We start from the raw sequence: 22,513 nt of genomic DNA on the forward strand, positions 1-22,513 counted from the left end.
AACACTGCCTTTTGTGACCTAGTCCAGTGCCTTGAATGTAATCCATCTTCAGTAAATGAGGGCTGGATCAAATTGTTTTTGTCCTAGCCTGGTTTTGGCTAGAACTAAAGTTGAGATTTGGTGTTAATACATTTTAGTTATTAAAAAGATTTTGTATAGATTATTTTCTGAAATCAACTTTCTTATGAAGAGGCATAATTTCCTGTTTTAAATTTGTTTAGATAATACATTATGTACCAAAAGAAAAAATCTTGTTTAAGAAAAAACACTTCAAATATAAAGCATAAATCTTCCTCTAATAAGACAGTTCCTATTATAGCTATTGAATAACAAATCTGCCACAAGGATGTTATTTTTTTCATGAATCCATGTGCACAGCTCTGATTAGAGGAGGTAAAAGATGCACATCTTCTTCAAATGGTAAATTAGACCCAGTGGGGGAAAAGGTGTATTTTATTATGGCAGACTTTATATTATGAAAGCTCAGAATAGGCCTCTTTAAAAACAAAACAAAACCTTAAAAATGTATTTCTTGGTCTCAAATCTCTGTGTTATGGTAACCATTGATATCAGAAAAAAGTACATTATGGGCATCTTCCTCCAGTGCTAATATCATTATTGTACTACAAAACATTTAATATCAAGGTCTCCTGAAGAATGATTTTAATAAACATCCTTTCTGTGCTTTTTTCCCTACCCAAGATTTGCTCACACCTGCAATTTTCAGAATAAACCCACAAATTTTAGAGTATCTTTACAAAGTAAAACCAACCAGAAGATAATTCTCAACGCAGGTGCTTTGGTTTAAGCCTTGACTCTATTATTCATTTTCATCTCTGTTTAGATGCACTCATTTTAAAAAAGATCATGTCCATGTAACATTTTAAAATAAGGTTTTAAAAAGTTTAAAAATACATTGTTATCACCAAACTTATTACAAGATTTGTGTTAACCATTTCCTATTCATTTCCAGGGCTACAGCAACACACAGGGGCCAGATTATCTTCAAAGATGCTTTAGCCCAGCAGTTGTGTGAACAAGGAGGTAAGAATCATCTTTGACTACTTCATGTTGGTTGTGTCAAAATTATTCATGGTACTGAGTAAGCATTTCATGACTATTACTTGATCATATGCTCTGAAAATGGAGTTATTGACCCCTTAATATATCTAATAATTATCTTGTTGCTACTTACTAATAAAGATCTGTAGACTTCTGAAGATACTAACTGTGAGCACAATAAACCAACAGGAAATTTATCTTCTTATAGTTTTTTTTTCTTAATGAATTATATTTAGTTGTCTTGGAAATGTGAATCTTAGTAATTTTAGAATTTTACAGAAACATACCTGCTTAATTTACTACTTAAATTTCTTAGTAACTTTGTCAAAAATGTTTATTGCTTTTAATATTTGGTTATGTTATATATGAGCATTGTATAGCATCCATATACTTGTTTCAGCCATGTGCAGTATTAATTTCAGATGCAGCATCATTTTAGGTACATTAGGTATATGTTCAGTAGTCACATTAAGCTTTGTGACTGCCTCATACACATCCAGACTCTCACAAAAGTCTTATACCAAAGACTTATAGATGCACATATGTAAATGTATGCATGTGCACGCAATGGAAAGGTAAATACCAAGGTCTGTGACCCCACACAAGTTTATTCCCACTGCCTCTTGAACTTCTACCCAACTTTGCTTGTGTCTTCATTGTTGTATTTACTACTTAACATAGAACTTTCTTCTGAAAAGTGATGGATATCATCCTTGAGAGACTGAGCTTCTCAAGTATAGGAACCATGCCTTAGTGCTCTTTGCTGCCCTAGAAACTGGCACAGTGCTTAGCATATGAGCCTTTCCAAAAATGTTGATAGGTTGAATACAAGTTTTTCCTCAGCCATACATATGTTCCTTGATTTAAGCATCCTGACAATTAATATATTTGAAGCCAGTCTTTGTATATATCATCCCAGTTTCACCATCATCATGGACATATTGTCAGTTTTTGTTTACAGAGTGATATTTGGGGAAACTTGTTAACTTAATTGCAATAGTGAATTTGAAGGAAATTTCTACTAATTATCTCTCTGCTGAAGAGACTCTAATGGGTTTAAGAGAGAAATGAGGAAAATTATGTGGGTTTTTGAAAGGCTTAAGATAGTGCTATTTATTATTTGTAGCAATATATATATCACCAATATAGCTTTATCTAAGTAATGTGATACTTGATAACTATTACTATAAAACTTCTGATTGTTTATATAATAACTCAAATTAGAAAACCCCACTCTGATTCTAGCTGCAGATATATTATCAGTGTTCTTTGTTTGAACAGATTTGTATTCTGTGACTTTTGAGAATGGAAAAGTGTGATAGCCTTTGTAGTAGGCTGAAGAAATCTATCACACTGTAAATCTTTTTTCAGACTATGAAAGTGTTCACTTTACTAAAAATATAGAACACCATATATATTCTATGTATCTTCTCCTGACTATGCAGTTTTCTGTCCAGAAAATTGCATAGAGTCAGAAGATATGTCTAATTTTATTAACATTTATCATTGCCTAAAAACTGATTTATTTTAAGCCTTGGATTTTTGAGCCTCTTCTGTTGTACATAAATTGTTGGGATTGGATTCATTTGAAATGAAGAGGAAAAAAAAAAAAAAAAAACAAGAAAAATCCATGGGAAAAAATTCTCAACCAGTGAGGAAGAAAGTGCCTTACATAATTTACATGATGGTAGATGTGTATATTATTAAAAAATGCCTTTCAGCCCAGGACCAGAGGAAAACATTGAGCTTTTCAACAGCACCTAATCAACTGAAACCATATCAATCCATCCAAGATAAGGTGGAAAGAATACTGACAAGAATGATGGCTTCCTGCTGTCAGGAATAATAAGGGAAATAATTGGTGCTATAAAGCATATATTTATTTTGGCCCTATCTACTTCTGATTAAAACATTAATTATATCCTCAAATAAAATAACATAAATTTAACATGTAATAATTTCCTATTCATTGGTGGGAAATAGCCAAGTGTTAAAGAGGGTAAAATGACAGTCTGTCTATACCACAGGACAGTATCTTTCAATCCCAACATACTTGGTAGTTTTTTAAATTTCAATTAAATTAAGGAATTTAAACAAAGCAAATTTTGCTTTGTGGAGCTTGAGTATAGATATTATTACAAGATGATTACTGGATAAGCATATTAACTATTTTTTATTGAAGTAGAGTTGATTTACCACTGATTTACTATGTTGTGTTAATTTCTGCTATAGAGCACCTTGATTCAGTTACACATATATATATGGTTTTTCTTATATTCTTTCCCACTGTGGTTTGTCCCAGGATATTGAATATATTTTCCTGTGCTGTACAGAAGGACTGTATTGTTTAGCCATCCTATATATAATAGTTTGCACCTGGTGACTCAGGCAGTAAAGAATCTGCCTGCAATGTGGAAGACTCAGGTTCAATCCCTGGGCTGGGAAGATCCTCTGGAGAAGGGCATGGCAGGCCATCTTGTCTGGAATTCTTGCCTGGAGAGTTCCATGGACAGAGGAGCCTGGTGGGCTGTAGTCCATGAAGTCTCAAAGAGTTGCACACGACTGAGCGACTAACACTTTCACTTTCACAAACATGTTTTTTTATAAAGTGAAAGACTCAGAAAACATACTGACAGTGTGTTAGAAGATTCCCCCTCTCTCCTGCTTCCCATTAGATCAGGGCCTAGCCCCTCTTTGGGGAATTGTGTACTAGCCTCCTCCCTACTTTCCCTGCTCCCACTTTTTCTGTTCTCTGTACAGAGCTGCTAATATGGAAATAGGATTCTATCATTACTCTGCTTCAAACCCTTCAATATCTCAATTGGAGGCAATAATTTATCATCAGAGGAAAATCCCTTGCTGCGGTATAAGAAAAATTCTGACAACCTGGCCTCAGTTTTCCTCCTCTGGTTCATTTGTTGTTATCCTTTCATTTCTCTTTATTTTTTTATTTAAAATTTGTCAGTATTTTATTTAATTTATTTTTTTTAATTTTTATTTTTACTTTATTTTACTTTACAATACTGTATTGGTTTTGCCATACATTGACATGAATCCACCACCGGTGTACATGAGTTCCCAAACATGAACCCCCCTCCCACCTCCCACCCCATATCATCTCTCTGGATCATCCCCGTGCACCAGCCCCAAGCATCCTGTATCCTGGATGAGAGAATGGCATTGAAACATGTATAATATCATTTCTCTTTAAAATTCCTGGAATGCCTGTCTCTCAATCACTCATGTTATTGACACTCTATACTCTTTGTTTTCTTTGTCTGAACGACCCTTTTCCATCTTCTTATCTTTGTCTAGCTCAGGGTTTCAGATCCTGCTTAGGTATTATTACCTTCTCCTGGAAAAAAAAAAAATCTTAAATTCCTTTTATGCTCCTCCTCGAGCTGGTCTTGGCAACTCTTATGCATGGTGACATAACTCTCAAAGCCCAGGAATAATACAAATGGAAAACCTGCCAGCATTACTGTGTGCCATAATGCACACCAGGCACACTACAAACATGGACTTGTTTATTACTGCAACCCTGTAAAGAAGAAACTGTTATTATCTGCACTTGAATGATGAGGAAACAAAGGTACAGTGAGAATAACTTGGTTAAGATCTCACAGTTAGAAACTGATCGAGCTGACATTAGAGTCCAGGCAGTTTGGCCAATAGTTCATGATATTAGCCCTCACGTTACATTGCCTTTCAAAGAAGTCTCTTACTTAAGCATGCATTCATTCATTTGATAAGTGATATTTAATACTGTAATAAGAACATTAACACACATGCCTTGTCTGTTGTTAGCTATAAGCTCGTTGAGAGTAGGAACTGGGCTCTTTATTACTGAATCTCTAAAAAGTGAAAGTGAAAGTTGCTCAGTCGTGTCCGACTCTTTGCGACCCCATGGACTGTACTGTACAGTCCATGGAATTCTCCAGGACAGAATACTAGAGTGGGTAGCCTTTCCCTTCTCCAGGGGATCTTCCCAGGAACCATGTCTCCTGCATTGCAGGTGGATTCTTTTCCAGCTGAGCCACAAAGAAAGCCTACTGAATCTCTAAAGCCTTCCACAATGTCCATTAGATAGTGTGCACCCAATAAATGTTATTGAATGAATGAATAGTTGAAGTAATATGAAATTGGACTTCAACGTATTAGCTCTGAGAAGTTGCTTTCCTTCCGACAGGGCTCTCCAGCAGCCTGCTGAGTAGAGAGGCAGCTGGAGAGCCACCAGCATATGGATGCTGAGGAGGTAATGTACTCATCCCAAGAGTTCCCCAGAGAAGGGAGGAAGAGGCTAGTGTGGAATGTTAGGGATTGCAGGGGCAGGAGAAAGAAAGAATTCTGGAGAAGGAACAAGCTTCAGAAGTGGAGGTACTAGGGAAAACATTTCAACATGGGAGAGACATTCAAAAGGGACAGAGGCTTCCAAAAGAATGGCGAGGAGAACAAGAAAGAAGCTTTAGAAATTTTCAATCAACAGGTCATTGGCAATTTAATGTGAGGATGGTTTCAAGAGTGGCCAGACCACACGAGGCAGCTTGGTTGCTTGGAAAGCTCTTGCCTAAGCTTTATAGTCTGACAGTCAAGGGAAGACAAACTGTTGTGAGTTGAGAAGTAAATGTGAAACATTTTTAAATTTGAGGCTTTGACAAGGGAAACTATTGATTGTTCTTGCTCCCTAATGCTGCAGCAGGGGCCCTGATAAAGACTTGCCTGAAATAAATAAATAAAAATAAAGTTGAGGCTTTGAAAAAATCTAGTATTAAAGGAAAGGAGAGAAAGACCACTGAAGTGGAAAGCAGGTTCAAGGGAAAGATGGATTCTCTCTTTGTCTCTGTCTCTATTTCTCTCTCTGTCTCTCTCTCTCTTCCAGACAGTATTTATAGACTTTTACTGCCTTGTAAGACTTTCACTGCCTTGTAGAGAGAGACCATCAGGAGCACACCTAGAGTTGAACAGTTTGATTTAGTACTCATTCCAGAATAGGAGAAGGCAGGTATGCAGATGACACCACCCAAATGGCAGATAGCAAAGAGGAATTAAAGAGCCTCTTCATGAAGGTGAAAGAGGAGAGTGAAAAAGCTGTCTTAAAACTCAACATTCAGAAAACTAAGATCATGGCATCCAGTCCCATCACTTCATGGCAAATAGTTGGGGGAAAAATGGAAGCACTGACAGACTTTATTTTCTTGGTCTCCAAAATCACTGCGGACAGTGACTGCAGCCATGAAATTAAAAGATGCTTGCTCCTTAGGGAAAAAACTATGAAAAACTAGACAGCATATTAAAAAGCAGAGATATTACTTCACCAACAAAAGTCTGAATAGTCAAAGCTATGGTTTTTTCCCAGTAGTCATGTATGGATGTGAGAGTTGGACCATAAAGAAAGCTGAGCACTGAAGAATTGATACTTTCAAACTGTGATGTTGGAGAAGACTCTTGAGAGTCCCTTGGACTGCAAGGAGATCAAACCAGTCCATCCTAAAGGAAATCAGTCCTGAATGTTCATTGGAAGGACTGATGTTGAAGCTGAAGCTTCAACACTTTGGCTGCCTGATGTGAAGAGCTGACTCATCGGAAAAGACCCTGATGCTGGGAAATACTGAAGGCAGGAGGAGAAGGGGACAACAGAGGATGAGATGGTTGGATGGCATCACTGACTCAATAGGCATGAGTTTGAGCAAGCTCCAAGCGATAGTGAAGGAGAGGGAAGCCTAGCATGCTGCAGTCCATGGGGTTGCAAAGAGTCAGATACTCAGACACGAATGAGCAATGAAACAACAGCAACAGCATGATTGGAAAATTATGAAAACAATCATTATGATTATTTGGGCCTATATTTTATGATTTTGGTTGAAGTTTAAAGAGAAGGAGCTTTGCTCTGAATTGGATATTATCAGCAAGTAGGTGTATTCTATGGATGAGGATCTCAATAAATCTTTTCCAAAGGGAAAGCAGAGCAGAGTCAGGCTAAGAATGTAATTGATAAAGAAGCAGCAGTCACTTCTACTAGCCAGGAAAGAGGGACACACGGTGTATTGTGAGTTGGACAGTGTTCTGGTTGTGCTCACATTCAGGTGTGATTACAGAGTGGCCCTGTGGGTCTTGACCCACCATGATTACAGTGGCTTTGTCTGAAGCCGATGTTCTGTGAGATTGTTTCTGTTTGCCAGAAGAGCACCACGGCCCAACTGTGAGTGCCAGGCCAGCTTCTGGATGTCAAGGGCTGCTTTTCCTTTCTTGAGACCTGGGGGAGAATGATGCTAATAGATGGTCATTGTCTTTTGGGTTTAGGCTTTATGAGGATTTTTGAATCAGAAAAGTAGGTCTAGATCCAGGTTTTGTGTTACCAAACTCTCTAGAATCTCTGGCACAAAACACAAGCTCAGTAAACGAAAAGGGAAGGCATCTAGCTGGAACAAAATTGTATCCGGGGTCAGCCAATAGGTAATAAAAAGACTAACTAGATAAGTGTGGTGAGATTACAGATGTTTATTTTTTTTCCTTCGAAGTTATCTGCATTTTCTATTTTTTATAGTGAGTTTCAGTATTATTTAGGTTGTACTATTTAAGTTTATCGCTAAAGTAACAAATATAAAATTATGAAGGAGGGGGACAACTGCTGAGGCAGGTGGAAAAAATCACTTCTAGGAACTGAAGGAAAATTCTGAATTACAACTCCCATATCTGTTCCTCTGTGAGGTCTTTCCTGGCTCCCATAATGTGATTGGTCCATGTTGTCATGATTATTTGTTTAAGTACTCAAGTCTGTCCCCTCACTCTTACTTGAAGCTTCCTAAATCCAGCAACCATGACTTAATTTTTTTTTAATATCTAACAATGCTTGGCATAAAGAAGATACTCTCTAAATGGTTGCTGACCTTATACTTTATACATTTGAAAAATCTGTCTCTCCTGAAAAAAAATCTTTAACTCTGAACTTTTGCTATAAAACACCATGAAGCAGTGTGGCTATTACCAAAGCAATGTTCCTTATACTGACCTTGGGTTGAAATTATGAATCGTTGCACTAAGAAATCTGAAAACTGTTCACAGATTTTCATCTAAAAAGTAATGAGTCCTCTGAATGCTCTTGGACATAAACCATGTTTGGGGATTTTATGTCTTTACCTTGAATCCCAGGGTCCTAAGTAATTATAAGCACCTATCCAATTGAATTCTGCTGACAGTTGTAGGGCAGATGAGGAAGCAGAGTTTTCTCATTTCCAGTCTGGAGTGGGGGTAGGCAGGTGCCAGGTTGTATACCCCCAATTGTTTTGGAAAGTGGAAGATGCTTAGGTTCATTCACCAGCAGTAGAAAATAAAGCAGGGATTCATTTAATATACAGTACTCAACAAGGATTATAGAATGCATACCATGTACCAGACTAAGCTAGATCTTGGGATACAATAGTGAACAGAGTAAAGATCCCTGCTTTACTGAAGCCTACATTGTAGTGGAGAGGATAGACGGTTAGCATGAGATATAATAAATGCCCCATTCATGGATCACAGACTTGCTGTCTAATCACCTCAGCCGCTGCCGTCTCATCCTTCTGCTGTCTTCAGTTTTTTTCCCAGCATCAGTGTCTTTTCCAATGAGTCCACTTTTAGCATCAGGTGGCCAAAGTATAGGAGCTTCAGCTTCAGCATCAATCCTTCTGTAAATATTCAGTGTTGATGTCCCTTAGGATTGACTGGTTTGGTCTCCTTGCAATACAAAGGACTCTCAAGAGTTTTCTCCAACACCACAATTAGAAAGTATCAGTCCATCAGTGTTCAGTGCAAACTCCAAGATATAGTGAAGAACAGAGGAGCCTGGCATGCTGCAGTCCACCAAAAGTTGGATGTGACTTAGTGACTGAACAACAATATATTAAACGAGTAAATGTGACACCATGTTAGAAAGTAGAGAGTACTACAGGGAAAAATAAGAAGACCTAAAAATAGGGCAGGGTAAGATAACAGAGTTGGGTGGAGGGGAGAAAGGCATGCTTCAATTTTAAATAGGGTGGCAGATAAGTCAGGCAGGCCTCACTAAGGAGATAACATTATAGCAAAGACCAAGAAGGTATCTGCGGGATTGTCCAAAAATGTCATTAGGTGATTTTAAAGACAGATATGGTAGCGTTATGTTAACTACAATTCTCGGTCTCATCTCAGTTTCAGTTGCTCAGGCATGTCCGACTCTTTGTGACCCCGATGGACTGCAGCACACTGGCTTCACTGTCCGTCACCACCTCCCAGAGCTTGCACAAATTCATATCCATTGAGTCAGTGATGCCATCCAAACATTCATCCTCTGTCTTCCCCTTCTCCTCCTGCCTTCAATCTTTCCCAGCATCAGGGTCTTTTCAAATAAGTCAGTTCTTGGCATCAGGTGGCCAAAGTATTAGAACTTCAGTTTCAGCATCAGTCCTTCCAATGGATATTCAGGACTTATTTCCTTTAGGATTGACTGGTTTGAACTCCTTGCAGTCCAAGGGACTCTCTGTAGTCTTCTCCAACACCACAGTTCAAAAGCACCAATTCTTTGGCGCTCAGCTTTCTTTATGGTCCAACTCTCACATCCATACATGACCATTGGAAAAACCAAAGCCTTGACTAGACGGACCTTTGTTGGCAAAGTAATGTCTCTGCTTTTTAATATGCTGTCTTGGTTGGTCATAGCTTTTCTCCCAAGGAACAAGCGTCTTTTAATTCCATGGCTGCAGTTACCATCTGCAATGATTTTGGAGCCCAAGAAAATAAAGTCTGTCACTATTTCTGCTGTTTCTTAATCTATTTGCCATGAAGTGTTGGGACCAGATGCCATGATCTTAGTTTTCTGAATGTTGAGTTTTAAGCCAGTTTTTCTTTCATAGATATTTACTTTTCACTTGCTTCATCAAGTTAAATTCATGACTTGACTTTAAATCTAAGTAAAATTGCATTTTAAAGACATCTACCCAGTTGCCTGTCTTAGTAACTTAAAAACATATGCAAAGATTTATCTTGTTTTACTCTGGAAAGAGTAAAACTTTAATATGTCGTCATGAAGTGTGTAAAACTTTGCGAGGTCAGATATTAAGCAAAATATAATTATATGGCTGAGAGGTGAATTTTTCAAGTATTTCAAAATGGAAAAAAAAAAAGGATTCCATAGCAAAATCAACACAGAAATAGCTGTATAATAGTATTTGTCTGCATTACTGCAAATCCAGTCACTTTCATGAACAAATCTTTTCAGTATATAAAGTTGCTTGAGTCACAGTTAGGCAACTAACAGTTGACAGTGAAAAATCATACAGCAGATTCCAACATACGTTTGTATTATCTCGGTGCTCAGCTTTCTTTATTGTCCAACTCACATCCATACATGACTACTGGCAAAACCATAGCTTTGACCTCATGGACTTTTGTTGGCAAAGGAATGTCTCTGCTTTTTAATATGCTCTCTAGTTTGGTCATAGCTTTTCTTCCAAGGAGCAAGCATCTTTTAATTTCATGGCTGCAGTTACCATCTGCAGTGATTCTGGAGCCCAGAAAATAAAATCTGTCACTGTTTATTTTCTTTTCTAAAGTCTGTCACTATTTATTTTCACTGTGAACTACTGTTAGAGGTGATCAAAGCAAAACATTTAGGCAGTTTCAGAATTGACTGAAAACCTGAATGGAAATAGTAGAAATCAATATTTTGCAGAAATTACAATCAAACAGTCTGCAAAGAGCTGCTCCAGACCTAATCCATATCCCTCAGAATCATGCAGAAAGAATCTGCTGAAAATGTTAATGAATGTCTTATATGCAGACTGGGATTGAGGAATAATATTTGAATTTACACTTTTGATCCTGGATCTCTAGTTTCCTTATGTGTAGATTAGCAATGAAGCCAGGGAAGTTAACTTGACAAACTGTATACCGCTTATATTGGCATGTGTTGTGCTGTGTGCCATGTTATGTGGCTTCAGCTGTGTCCGACTCTGTGACCCTATGTATTGTAGCCTACCAGACTCCTCTGTCCATGGGATTCTCCAGGCAAGAATACTGGAGTGGGTTGCCATGCCCTCCTCCAGGGGGTCTTTCTGACCCAGGGATTGAACTCGAGTCTCTTGTGGCTCCTGCGTTGGCGGGCAGGTTCTTTACCACTGGAGCTACATGAGAGCCCGTAAGTGGCAGGATTAGAATCCAGATCTCTGGCTGGCCTCAAGGTTGGTTCTGTTTTACCAAATAGATTCTTAAATTTAAAAAATCCAACATTAAAAACTCTTGGGAGCCACTACTTCAAAAAACAAGATCACTACTGCTGCCTTAATTCCCTGAACACCTAGAAGAGAACACACACTTTTGAGCCCTTGTGAGACAAAAGTGGCAAGTGTGAAGCTGATATGAGTATATCAGCATGGTCACTGCTGATCCAGCCGTGAACACAGATCATGGCGGAGGTGGGGGCAGGGAGATTATAGCGTGTGTGTATATTCATTGGCCTGTGTACTTCTTGGCATAGACTCTTCAAACGTACACATTGATTATTTAGCAAGGCCAGATGGCAGACTTAACAGCCTCCAGTAATTGTGGCTTGTAGTGCCCCCAAAGGGTGCATGCCATTTATAAACCATGTTGGAATTCTCTGTTGTTGGGTTGATGGAAGTGGATATAACCAAAGGCAAATGTTTTATGTCAGGAGGAACGGGGTCAAGCTTACAGTCGGAGCAGTAAACCTTGGCTACCTTCTGCCAGGCACAGCAGTTTTTCTGCTGTTCATCACCCTCAGAGCAGTGAGGGGTAGAAAGTGTGCCTGCGTTCTCTGAGGGCTGTTGAATCATGGTGGTGGGCAGTGTATTTATTTCATTCAGACCTGAACTCAGGAATTCCTTAATCCTTTTTAGTAAGAATTGGCTAAAGTTTATTTAAACTGTGAAATGGAGAAGATTAAAAAGTTCAGTAAGTAAGTCTATAAAGTGAATGAGCTGATTCTTTTAACCTCTCAGTGTGAGGTGATGGATATGTTCATTAGTTTGATTGTGGTAATTATTTTAAGATGAATATGTATATACATCAAAGCATCAAGTTGTGTTTCTTAATATATACAATTTTCATTTATCAATTATATCTCAGTAAAGCCGAGGAAAAAAGAATACCTTTTATACCCAAATATTATATGAATTGTAGGTCAGAGCTACTGAAAATTTCCATTGGCTATTCTTGAGTGCTTAGTAACTTGTATTACTAAATGCCTTTCCAGTATCTTGAAATGCAATTTTTTTTATTAATTCAGACAAAACAAGTAAAAATTGACTAATAGTCAGAATTGAGTTTCACCATATCCATGGGGTCGCTAAGAGTCAGACGTGACTGAGCGACTTCACTTTCACTTTTCACTTTCATGCATTGGAGAAGGAAATGGCAACCCACTCCAGTGTTCTTGCCTGGAGAATCCCAGGGATGGGGGAGCCTGGTGGGCTGCTGTCTATGGGGTCGAACAGAGTCGGCCACTACTGAAGCGACTTAGCAGCAGCAGCATATCCATTTAGATTGATAAGTGAAAAGTAATGAATGATGTATTTTACTTGAATGTGCCCAGTGATAAAACTTCTGCTAGCTAAAGACATCTGTTTTCCCCATGGCTATTTGGTAGTTTACATTTCAGTTTAGCAGTTCCAACTGCTATTCCTGGGATTCTGCATTTTGTAATTTACAAACAAAGAGAACTGAATTAGGACACTCTGGTAAAATCATACAGGATTCCCCAGTCTTTCTTCAAGGTCTTACAAACTACCCAATAGTTGAAAGAACTGATATCCTCCTAGGGCGGTGGCTGGCAAAATGTGTCTGTAAGTGATCCTGACAACAGACAAGATTAAGGGAATGATGAAGAGAGAACTCACTGGGGCCACAGTAAAATTCCTTGCTACTGGCTCTAGGTGGGTCTGACTCCTTTTTTAATTTCCTGAAGAATGGTGTTTTGGACTGATGCTGTTTATGCTAAGATGATTGAACATAGATTTAAACAACCTTCTTTTCAGTTCTCAGGGCTATATACATTCCCTCTTTGACAGCTTTATCTAGTCCAAAGTCAAAATATCAAGATTTATGCCTGAGAAGAATTTGACATTGAGTTCTTTTGGATGCCTACAGAAATACACTTTCTATTCAAGCTGCTATATAATCTGCTAGAGTCCCCCATATTTTGAAGGAAAAAACCTAGGATTAGATCTATATAATCACTTGGGAGAGAGCAAAGCTGTTGTAAACACACATAAATTACAATTTTATTTTAGCTCTTGTGAAATATTATTTCATGTAACCTATTAATCCAACCTTATTTTTACACTTGAAGATTCGGTTGTTTAATGTAACCATCAATACAGATTTTCATAATCTTATTTGTATGCATTGGAATTCATTAATATTAATTCACACATATTATACTGTGTCCCCTATGGGCATATGTGGAATATCATACCAGACGCAAGGGAATTGAGTGGCAATATAAGGGAGTTTCACATCCTGTTCATAAATAGCCTTTAATATAGATATTATTAGTCCAAATATAGAAGAGGAAGACCAAAACACATTTACAGAAAAAAACATAAGCTCAGTGGAATGGCATTCCCCTCTTCTCCTCTGAGACCTGAGTCAACAGTTTTGCCTTCTCTTTCCCATATTGTCAGCCTTTTCCTCTTCACCATCCCCTCCTCCTCAGTGCTTAAATAGGCCAAAGCCACTGCTGTTCTGAGCAGAAATTCTCTGTCCAAATGCGAATACTTCTCTGACCATCATTCTTTCTCACACTCTAGCTTCTTGAAAGAGTAGTGTGTGTTCTCAGGCTTTCCTACTAACCATGCCACCTGACCTCTCCTGCCAACGCTCTATGGAAACAGTCATCCTCTAGGTCATCCATAACCCAGTAGGTGCCAACCAATCCAGAGGACTCTGATCTTCACCCTACCTGACTTCCTTGCTCTTTCTCAGTTTCCTTAATGAGTTCTCAAACTTCCCATTGATATATTCTGGAATTGGGAGTGCTCTATCTAGTGACTTCTTTTAGACATTTTTTATATTGTCCCTGGTAATCTCACTCACACCTGTGATTTTCATCTCCTGAGCTCTGTGCATTTGCTTGGTGCTTACTCAGAGAGGCTGTAACACAAAGTGGTTGAGAGAACAGAGTTTGGTACTATGTACCCCTTGGTTCCAATTTCTAATTTGGTACTTTCTATCCGTGTAATCTTTCAAAGCCTCAAGTCCCTAACTGTAAAATAGAGAAAATAATAGTACCTACATTTTTGGTCATCCCATACCGTTCCCAAGATCCTGGCACAATATTCTATGTCCAGAAGAAACATAGTAAAGTTGTGAGAATTAAATGCAGTAAACATGTGCATAGCACACTGGCAAGCATGTAAATACTCTATAAATGTTAGCTATTGTTATTGTTTACCGTTTAGAAAACTAAGATCATGGCATCCAGTCCCATCACTTCATGGCAAATAGATGGGGAAACAGTGGAAACGGTGACTGTCTTTATTTTTTCCGGGCTCCAAAATCACTGCAGATGGTGATTGGAGCCATTAAATTAAAAGACGCTTACTCCTTGGAAGGAAAGTTATAACCAACCTAGACTGCATATTTAAAAGCAGAGACATTACTTTGTCAACAAAGGTCCGTCTAGTCAAGGCTATGGTTTTTCCAGTAGTCATGTATGGATGTGAGAGTTGGACTGTGAAGGAAGCTGAGCACCGAAGAATTAATGCTTTTGAACTGTGGTGTTGGAGAAGACTCTTGAGAGTCCCTTGGACTGCAAGGAGATCCACCCAATCTATCCTAAAGGAGATCAGTCCTGGGTGTTCATTGGAAGGACTGATGCTAAAGCTGCAAGTCCAATACTTCAACCACCTGATGCGAAGAGCTGACTCATTTGAAAAAACCCTGATGCTGGAAAAGATTGAGGGCAGGAGGAGAAGGGGATAACAGAGGGTGAGATGGTTGGATGACATCACCAATTCAACGGACATGGGTTTGGGTGGACTCCGGGAGTTGGTGATGGACAGGGAGGCCTGGAGTGTTGCGGTTCATGGGGTCACAAAGAGTCAGACATGACTGAGTGACTGAACTGACTGATTGTTATTGTTGAGCTTTCCAGGAGGCGCTAGCAGTAAAGAACCTGCCTGCAAGTGCAGGAGGCTTAAGAGACATGGGTTTGATCCCTTGCTGGGAAGATCCCTTGGAAGAGGGCATGGTGACTCACTCCAGTATTCTTGCCTGGAGGAGCCTGGTGGACTACAATCAATAGTGTCCCAAACAGCTGGACATGACTGAAGTGACTTAGCATACATGCACACATTTTTATTCTTACTAGACACTGACATTTGGATTCCATAGATACCCTGAATTCAGTATATACTAAAATGAATTTGACATTTCCTCCAAATTGGTCTCCTTTATTGCAGTTCTGGTCAGTGACATTTTCAACCCAGTCACTAAACAGAGACCTAAGTAATATTTATTTCCTCATTCTTTCATCCATGTGTACACTTAGTGTGTCTAAGACCAATTTATTTTATCTTTTTAATATCTTTTAAACCAATTCTTTTCCTTGTGTACCTATAGCTATATCTTTGGTTCAAGTCTTCCATACATCTATGAAAGTATTCTTCAATAAAAACCTGATTTTTTCCTCCCAGCATCAATTCCTATAACTGCCTCCGTTTGCTGTGTTGAACCTGCTTTCAAGACCCTCCATGATCTGACCCTGCCTCTTTTTCCAACTCATCTCTGCATGTAGGCTCTCTTCATCCTCCCCACCCTCACCTAATAGCAAAATCTCTACTTCAGCCTTAACCAAACATGCCATCCTGTCTAAGCCACTTTCTTTCCCCAGAATCCACTTCTCATATTACTGACGAAGTTGCACTCGTCTTTAAAAATCCAGTTTAAATCTCTCCTCCTCCATCATTTGTATTTTTATCCCTAATCCACCTTATACTTATGAATTAAAGTTAGTTTACCTTATTGCATTGTCATGTGTTAACTTCTACATGTATTTCCTCCTGCACTTTGAAACCCTTGGTCAAGCAGATATTGGGTCATTTTTACATTCCAGGAATCTGACACAGTGTCTGGCATTTAGTAGGTACTCAGCGATTAGTTGAAGGAATGAATGACTCATGTAGAACAGGTGTACCTTTACCAGATTGTCTAGTTACTTTTATTTCTTTAATTGCCAGCCAACATTCATCTCCTATATCCCCAGAATGGTTTTTACAATCATACTTAAGCATTGTGCACTTCTTTTGCATTGCATTTTGGACTTTATTAGGAACATCCCTACTCAATTCATGTTGGATGAATATTATTTTTTTTTTCATTTTTTTTTTAATTCTTTTTATTTTTTATTTTTTATTTTTTTTTTAATTTTAAAATCTTTAATTCTTACATGCGTTCCCAAACATGAACCCCCCTCCTACCTCCCTCCCCACAACATCTCTCTGGGTCATCCCCATGCACCAGCCCCAAGCAAGCTGCACCCTACGTCAGACATGGACTGGCGATTCAATTCTTACATGACAGTATACATGTTAGAATTCCCATTCTCCCAAATCATCCCACCCTCTCCCTCTCCCTCTGAGTCCAAAAGTCTGGTATACACATCTGTGTCTTTTTTCCTGTCTTGCATACAGGGTCGTCATTGCCATCTTCCTAAATTCCATATATATGTGTTAGTATACTGTATTGGTGTTTTTCTTTCTGGCTTACTTCACTCTGTATAATTGGCTCCAGTTTCACCCATCTCATCAGAACTGATTCAAATGAATTCTTTTTAATGGCTGAGTAATACTCCATTGTGTATATGTACCACAGCTTTCTTATCCATTCATCTGCTGATGGACATCTAGGTTGTTTCCATGTCCTGGCTATTATAAACAGTGCTGCGATGAACATTGGGGTACATGTGTCTCTTTCAATTCTGGTTTCCTCGGTGTGTATGGCCAGCAGTGGGATTGCTGGGTCATAAGGTAGTTCTATTTGCAATTTTTTAAGGAATCTCCACACTGTTCTCCATAGTGGCTGTACTAGTTTGCATTCCCACCAACAGTGTAGGAGGGTTCCCTTTTCTCCACACCCTCTCCAGCATTTATTGCTTGCAGATTTTTGGATCGCAGCCATTCTGACTGGTGTGAAGTGGTACCTCATTGTGGTTTTGATTTGCATTTCTCTAATAATGAGAGATGTTGAGCATCTTTTCATGTGTTTGTTAGCCATCCGTATGTCTTCTTTGGAGAAATGTCTATTTAGTTCTTTGGCCCATTTTTTGATTGGGTCGTTTATTTTTCTGGAATTGAGCTGCAGAAGTTGCTTGTATATTTTTGAGATTAGTTGTTTGTCAGTTGTTTCATTTGCTATTATTTTCTCCCATTCAGAAGGCTGTCTTTTCACCTTGCTTATATTTTCCTTTGTTGTACAGAAGCTTTTAATTTTAATTAGATCCCATTTGTTTATTTTTGCTTTTATTTCCAGAATTCTGGGAGGTGGATCATAGAGGATCCTGCTGTGATTTATGTCTGAGAGTGTTTTGCTTATGTTCTCCTCTAGGAGTTTTATAGTTTCTGATCTTACATTTAGATCTTTAATCCATTTTGAGTTTATTTTTGTGTACGGTGATAGAAAGTGATCTAGTTTCATTCTTTTACAAGTGGTTGACCAGGTTTCCCAGCACCACTTGTTAAAGAGATTGTCTTTACTCCATTGTATATTCTTGCCTCCTTTGTCAAAGATGAGGTGTCCATATGTGTGTGGATTTATCTCTGGGCTTTCTATTTTGTTCCATTGATCTATATGTCTGTCTTTGTGCCAGTACCATACTGTCTTGATGACTGTGGCTTTGTAGTAGAGCCTGAAGTCAGGCAAGTTGATTCCTCCAGTTCCATTCTTCTTTCTCAAGATTGCTTTGGCAATTCGAGGTTTTTTGTATTTCCATACAAATCTTGAAATTATTTGTTCTAGTTCTGTGAAAAATGTGGCTGGTAGCTTGATAGGGATTGCATTGAATTTGTAAATTGCTTTGGGTAGTATACTCATTTTCACTATATTGATTCTTCCGATCCATGAACATGGTATATTTCTCCATCTATTAGTGTCCTCTTTGATTTCTTTCATCAGTGTTTTATAGTTTTCTATATATAGGTCTTTAGTTTCTTTAGGTAGATATATTCCTAAGTATTTTATTCTTTTCGTTGCAATGGTGAATGAAATTGTTTCCTTAATTTCTTTTTCTACTTTCTCATTATTCGTGTATAGGAATGCAAGGGATTTCTGTGTGTTGATTTTATATCCTGCAACTTTACTATATTCATTGATGAGCTCTAGTAATTTTCTGGTGGAGTCTTTAGGGTTTTCCATGTAGAGGATCATGTCATCTGCAAACAGTGAGAGTTTTACTTCTTCTTTTCCAATTTGGATTCCTTTTATTTCTTTTTCTGGTCTGATTGCTGTGGCCAAAACTTCCAGAACTATGTTGAATAGTAGCGGTGAAAGTGGACACCCTTGTCTTGTTCCTGACTTTAGGGGAAATGCTTTCAATTTTTCACCATTGAGGATAATGTTTGCTGTGGGTTTGTCATATATAGCTTTTATTATGTTGAGGTATGTTCCTTCTATTCCTGCTTTCTGGAGAGTTTTTATCATAAATGGATGTTGAATTTTGTCAAAGGCCTTCTCTGCATCTATTGAGATAATCATATGGTTTTTATTTTTCAGTTTGTTAATGTGGTGAATTACATTGATTGATTTGCGGATATTGAAGAATCCTTGCATCCCTGGGATAAAGCCCACTTGGTCATGGTGTATGATCTTTTTAATGTGTTGTTGGATTCTGATTGCTAGAATTTTGTTGAGGATTTTTGCATCTATGTTCATCAGTGATATTGGCCTGTAGTTTTCCTTTTTTGTGACATCTTTGTCAGGTTTTGGTATTAGGGTGATGGTGGCCTCATAGAATGAGTTTGGAAGTTTACCTTCCTCTGCAATTTTCTGGAAGAGTTTGAGGAGGATAGGTGTCAGCTCTTCTCGAAATTTTTGGTAGAATTCAGCTGTGAAGCCGTCTGGACCTGGGCTTTTGTTTGCTGGAAGATTTCTGATTACCATTTCAATTTCCGTGCTTGTGATGGGTCTGTTAAGATTTTCTATTTCTTCCTGGTTCAGTTTTGGAAAATTGTACTTTTCTAAGAATTTGTCCATTTCTTCCACGTTGTCCATTTTATTGGCATACAACTGCTGATAGTAGTCTCTTATGATCCTTTGTATTTCTGTGTTGTCTGTTGTGATCTCTCCATTTTCATTTCTAATTTTATTGATTTGATTTTTCTCTCTTTGCTTCTTGATGAGTCTGGCTAATGGTTTGTCAATTTTATTTATCCTTTCAAAGAACCAGCTTTTGGCTTTGTTGATTTTTGCTATGGTCTCTTTTGTTTCTTTTGCATTTATTTCTGCCCTAATTTTTAAGATTTCTTTCCTTCTACTAACTCTGGGGTTCTCCAACTCTTCCTTTTCTAGTTGCTTTAGTTGCAGAGTTAGGTTATTTATTTGACTTTTTTCTTGTTTCTTGAGGTATGCCTGTATTGCTATGAACTTTCCTCTTAGCACTGCTTTTATAGTGTCCCACAGGTTTTGGGTTGTTGTGTTTTCATTTTCATTAGTTTCTATGCATATTTTGATTTCTTTTTTGATTTCTTCTGTGATTTGTTGGTTATTCAGAAGTGTGTTGTTCAACCTCCATATGTTGGAATTTTTAATAGTTTTTCTCCTGTAATTGAGATCTAATCTTAATGCATTATGGTCAGAAAAGATGCTTGGAATGATTTCGATTTTTTTGAATTTATCAAGTTTAGATTTATGGCCCAGGATGTGATCTATCCTGGAGAAGGTTCCATGAGCACTTGAAAAAAAAGTGAAATTCATTGTTTTGGGGTGAAATGTCCTATAGATATCAATTAGGTCTAACTGATCTAATGTATCATTTAAAGTTTGCGTTTCTTTGTTAATTTTCTGTTTAGTTGATCTGTCCATAGGTGTGAGTGGGGTATTAAAGTCTCCCACTATTATTGTGTTATTGTTGATTTCCCCTTTCATACTTGTTAGCATTTGTCTTACATATTGCGGGGCTCCTATATTGGGGGCATATATATTTATAATTGTTATATCTTCTTCTTGGATTGTTCCTTTGATCATTATGTAGTGGCCTTCTTTGTCTCTTTTCACTGCCTTTGTTTTAAAGTCTATTTTATCGGATATGAGTATTGCCACTCCTGCTTTCTTTTGGTCTCTATTTGCGTGGTATATCTTTTTCCAGCCCTTCACTTTCAGTCTGTATGTGTCCCTTGTTTTGAGGTGGGTCTCTTGTAAGCAGCATATAGAGGGGTCTTGTTTTTGTATCCATTCGGCCAGTCTTTGTCTTTTGGTTGGGGCGTTCAACCCATTTACGTTTAAGGTAATTATTGATAAGTATGATCCCGTTATCATTTACTTTATTGTTTTGGGTTCGAGTTTATACACCCTTTTCGTGTTTCCTGTCTAGAGAATATCCTTTAGAATTTGTTGGAGAGCTGGTTTGGTGGTGCTGAATTCTCTCAGCTTTTGCTTGTCTGTAAAGCTTTTGATTTCTCCTTCATATTTGAATGAGATCCTTGCTGGGTACAGTATTCTGGGCTGTAGGTTATTGTCTTTCATCACTTTAAGTATGTCTTGCCATTCCCTCCTGGCCTGAAGAGTTTCTATTGAAAGATCAGCTGTTATCCTAATGGGAATCCCCTTGTGTGTTATTTGTTGTTTTTCCCTTGCTGCTTTTAATATTTGTTCTTTGTGTTTGATCTTTGTTAATTTGATTAATATGTGTCTTGGGGTGTTTCGCCTTGGGTTTATCCGATTTGGAACTCTCTGTGTTTCTTGGACTTGGGTGATTATTTCCTTCCCCATTTTAGGGAAGTTTTCAACTATTATCTCCTCAAGGATTTTCTCATGATCTTTCTTTCTGTCTTCTTCTCCTGGGACTCCTATAATTCGAATGTTGGAGCGTTTCATATTGTCCTGGAGGTCTCTGAGATTGTCCTCATTTCTTTTAATTCGTTGTTCTTGTTTCCTCTCTGATTCACTTATTTCTACCATTCTATCTTCTATTTCACTAATCCTATCTTCTGCCTCCGTTATTCTACTATTTGTTGCCTCCAGAGTGTTTCTGATCTCATTTATTGCATTATTCATTATATTTTGACTCTTTTTTATTTCTTCTAGGTCCTTGTTAAACCTTTCTTGCATCTTCTCAATCCTTGTCTCTAGGCTATTTATCTGTGATTCCATTTTGATTTCAAGATTTTGGATCATTTTCACTATCAATATTCGGAATTCCTTCTCCGGTAGATTCCCTACTTCTTCCACTTTTGTTTGGTTTGGTGGGCAACTCTCCTGTTCCTTTACCTGCTGTGTATTCCTCTGTCTCTTCATCTTGGTTATATTGCTGCCTTTGGGGTGGCCTTTTTATATTCTGGGAATTTGTGGAGTTCTCTTTATTATGGAGCTTCCTCACTTTGGGTGGGGTTCTATCAGTGGCTTGTCAAGGTTTCCTGGTTAGGGAGGCTTGTGTTGGAGTTTTGGTGGGTGGAGCTGGGTTTCTTCTCTCTGGAGTGCAATGGAGTGACCCGTAATGGGTTATGAGACATCAAAGGTTTGGGGATAATTTTGAGCTGCCTGTATATTGAAGCTCAGGGGAGTGTTCCTGTGTTGCTGGAGAATTTGCGTGGTATGTCTTGTTTTGGAATTTGTTGGCCCTTGGGTGGAACTTGGTTTCGGTGTAGGTATGAAGGCATTAGATGGGCTCCTATTGCTTAATGTTCCCTGAATTCAAGAGTTCTCTAGTGTTTTCAGGCTTTGGATTTAAGCTTCCTGCTTCTGGTTTTCAGTTTTATTTTTACAGTAGCCTCTAGGCTTCTCCATCTATACAGCACCGATGATAAAACATCTAGGTTAAAGATGAAAAGTTTCTCCACATTGAGGGACACTCAGAGAGGTTCACTGAGTTATAAGGAGAAGAGAAGATGGAGGGGGTAGTTAGAGGTAACTGGAATGAGATGCGGTGAGATCAAAAGAGAAGAGAGCAAGCTAGCCAGTAGTCACTTCCTTATGTGCGCTCTATAGCCTGGACCGCTCAGAGGTATTTACAGAGTTATACGGGGAAGAGGAGAGGGAGGAAGTAGACAGAGGTGACCAGGAGGATCAGAGAGAGGAATGAGTAGGAGAGAGACAAATCCTGCCAGTAACCTGTTCCTTAGGTGTTCTCTACCGTCTGGAACACACAGAGATTCACAGAGTTGGATAGAGGAGAGATGGGGGAGAAAAGAGACAGAGGCCACCTGGTGGAGAAAAAGGAGAGTCCAGAGGAGGAGAGAGTGGTCAAGCCAGTAATCTCGCTCTC

The 22,513-nt window shown here is 38.4% G+C and overlaps 1 protein-coding gene across 3 annotated transcripts in view; it reads left to right on the forward strand.

Moving 5' to 3' along the window:
- The window catches only part of RELN (reelin), a 544,299-nt gene that overhangs the window by 220,843 nt on the left and 300,943 nt on the right, over nt 1-22,513 (forward strand). For all 3 annotated transcript variants that reach the window (XM_005679214.3, XM_013963255.2, XM_018047261.1), the window contains exon 4: nt 974-1,044. In XM_005679214.3, coding sequence (XP_005679271.3) covers nt 974-1,044 — 71 coding nt within the window. The remainder of the gene's footprint in view (nt 1-973; nt 1,045-22,513) is intronic.

Source organism: Capra hircus, chromosome 4 (assembly GCF_001704415.2).
Source record: "Capra hircus breed San Clemente chromosome 4, ASM170441v1, whole genome shotgun sequence".
NCBI classification, from domain to species: Eukaryota; Metazoa; Chordata; class Mammalia; order Artiodactyla; family Bovidae; genus Capra; species Capra hircus.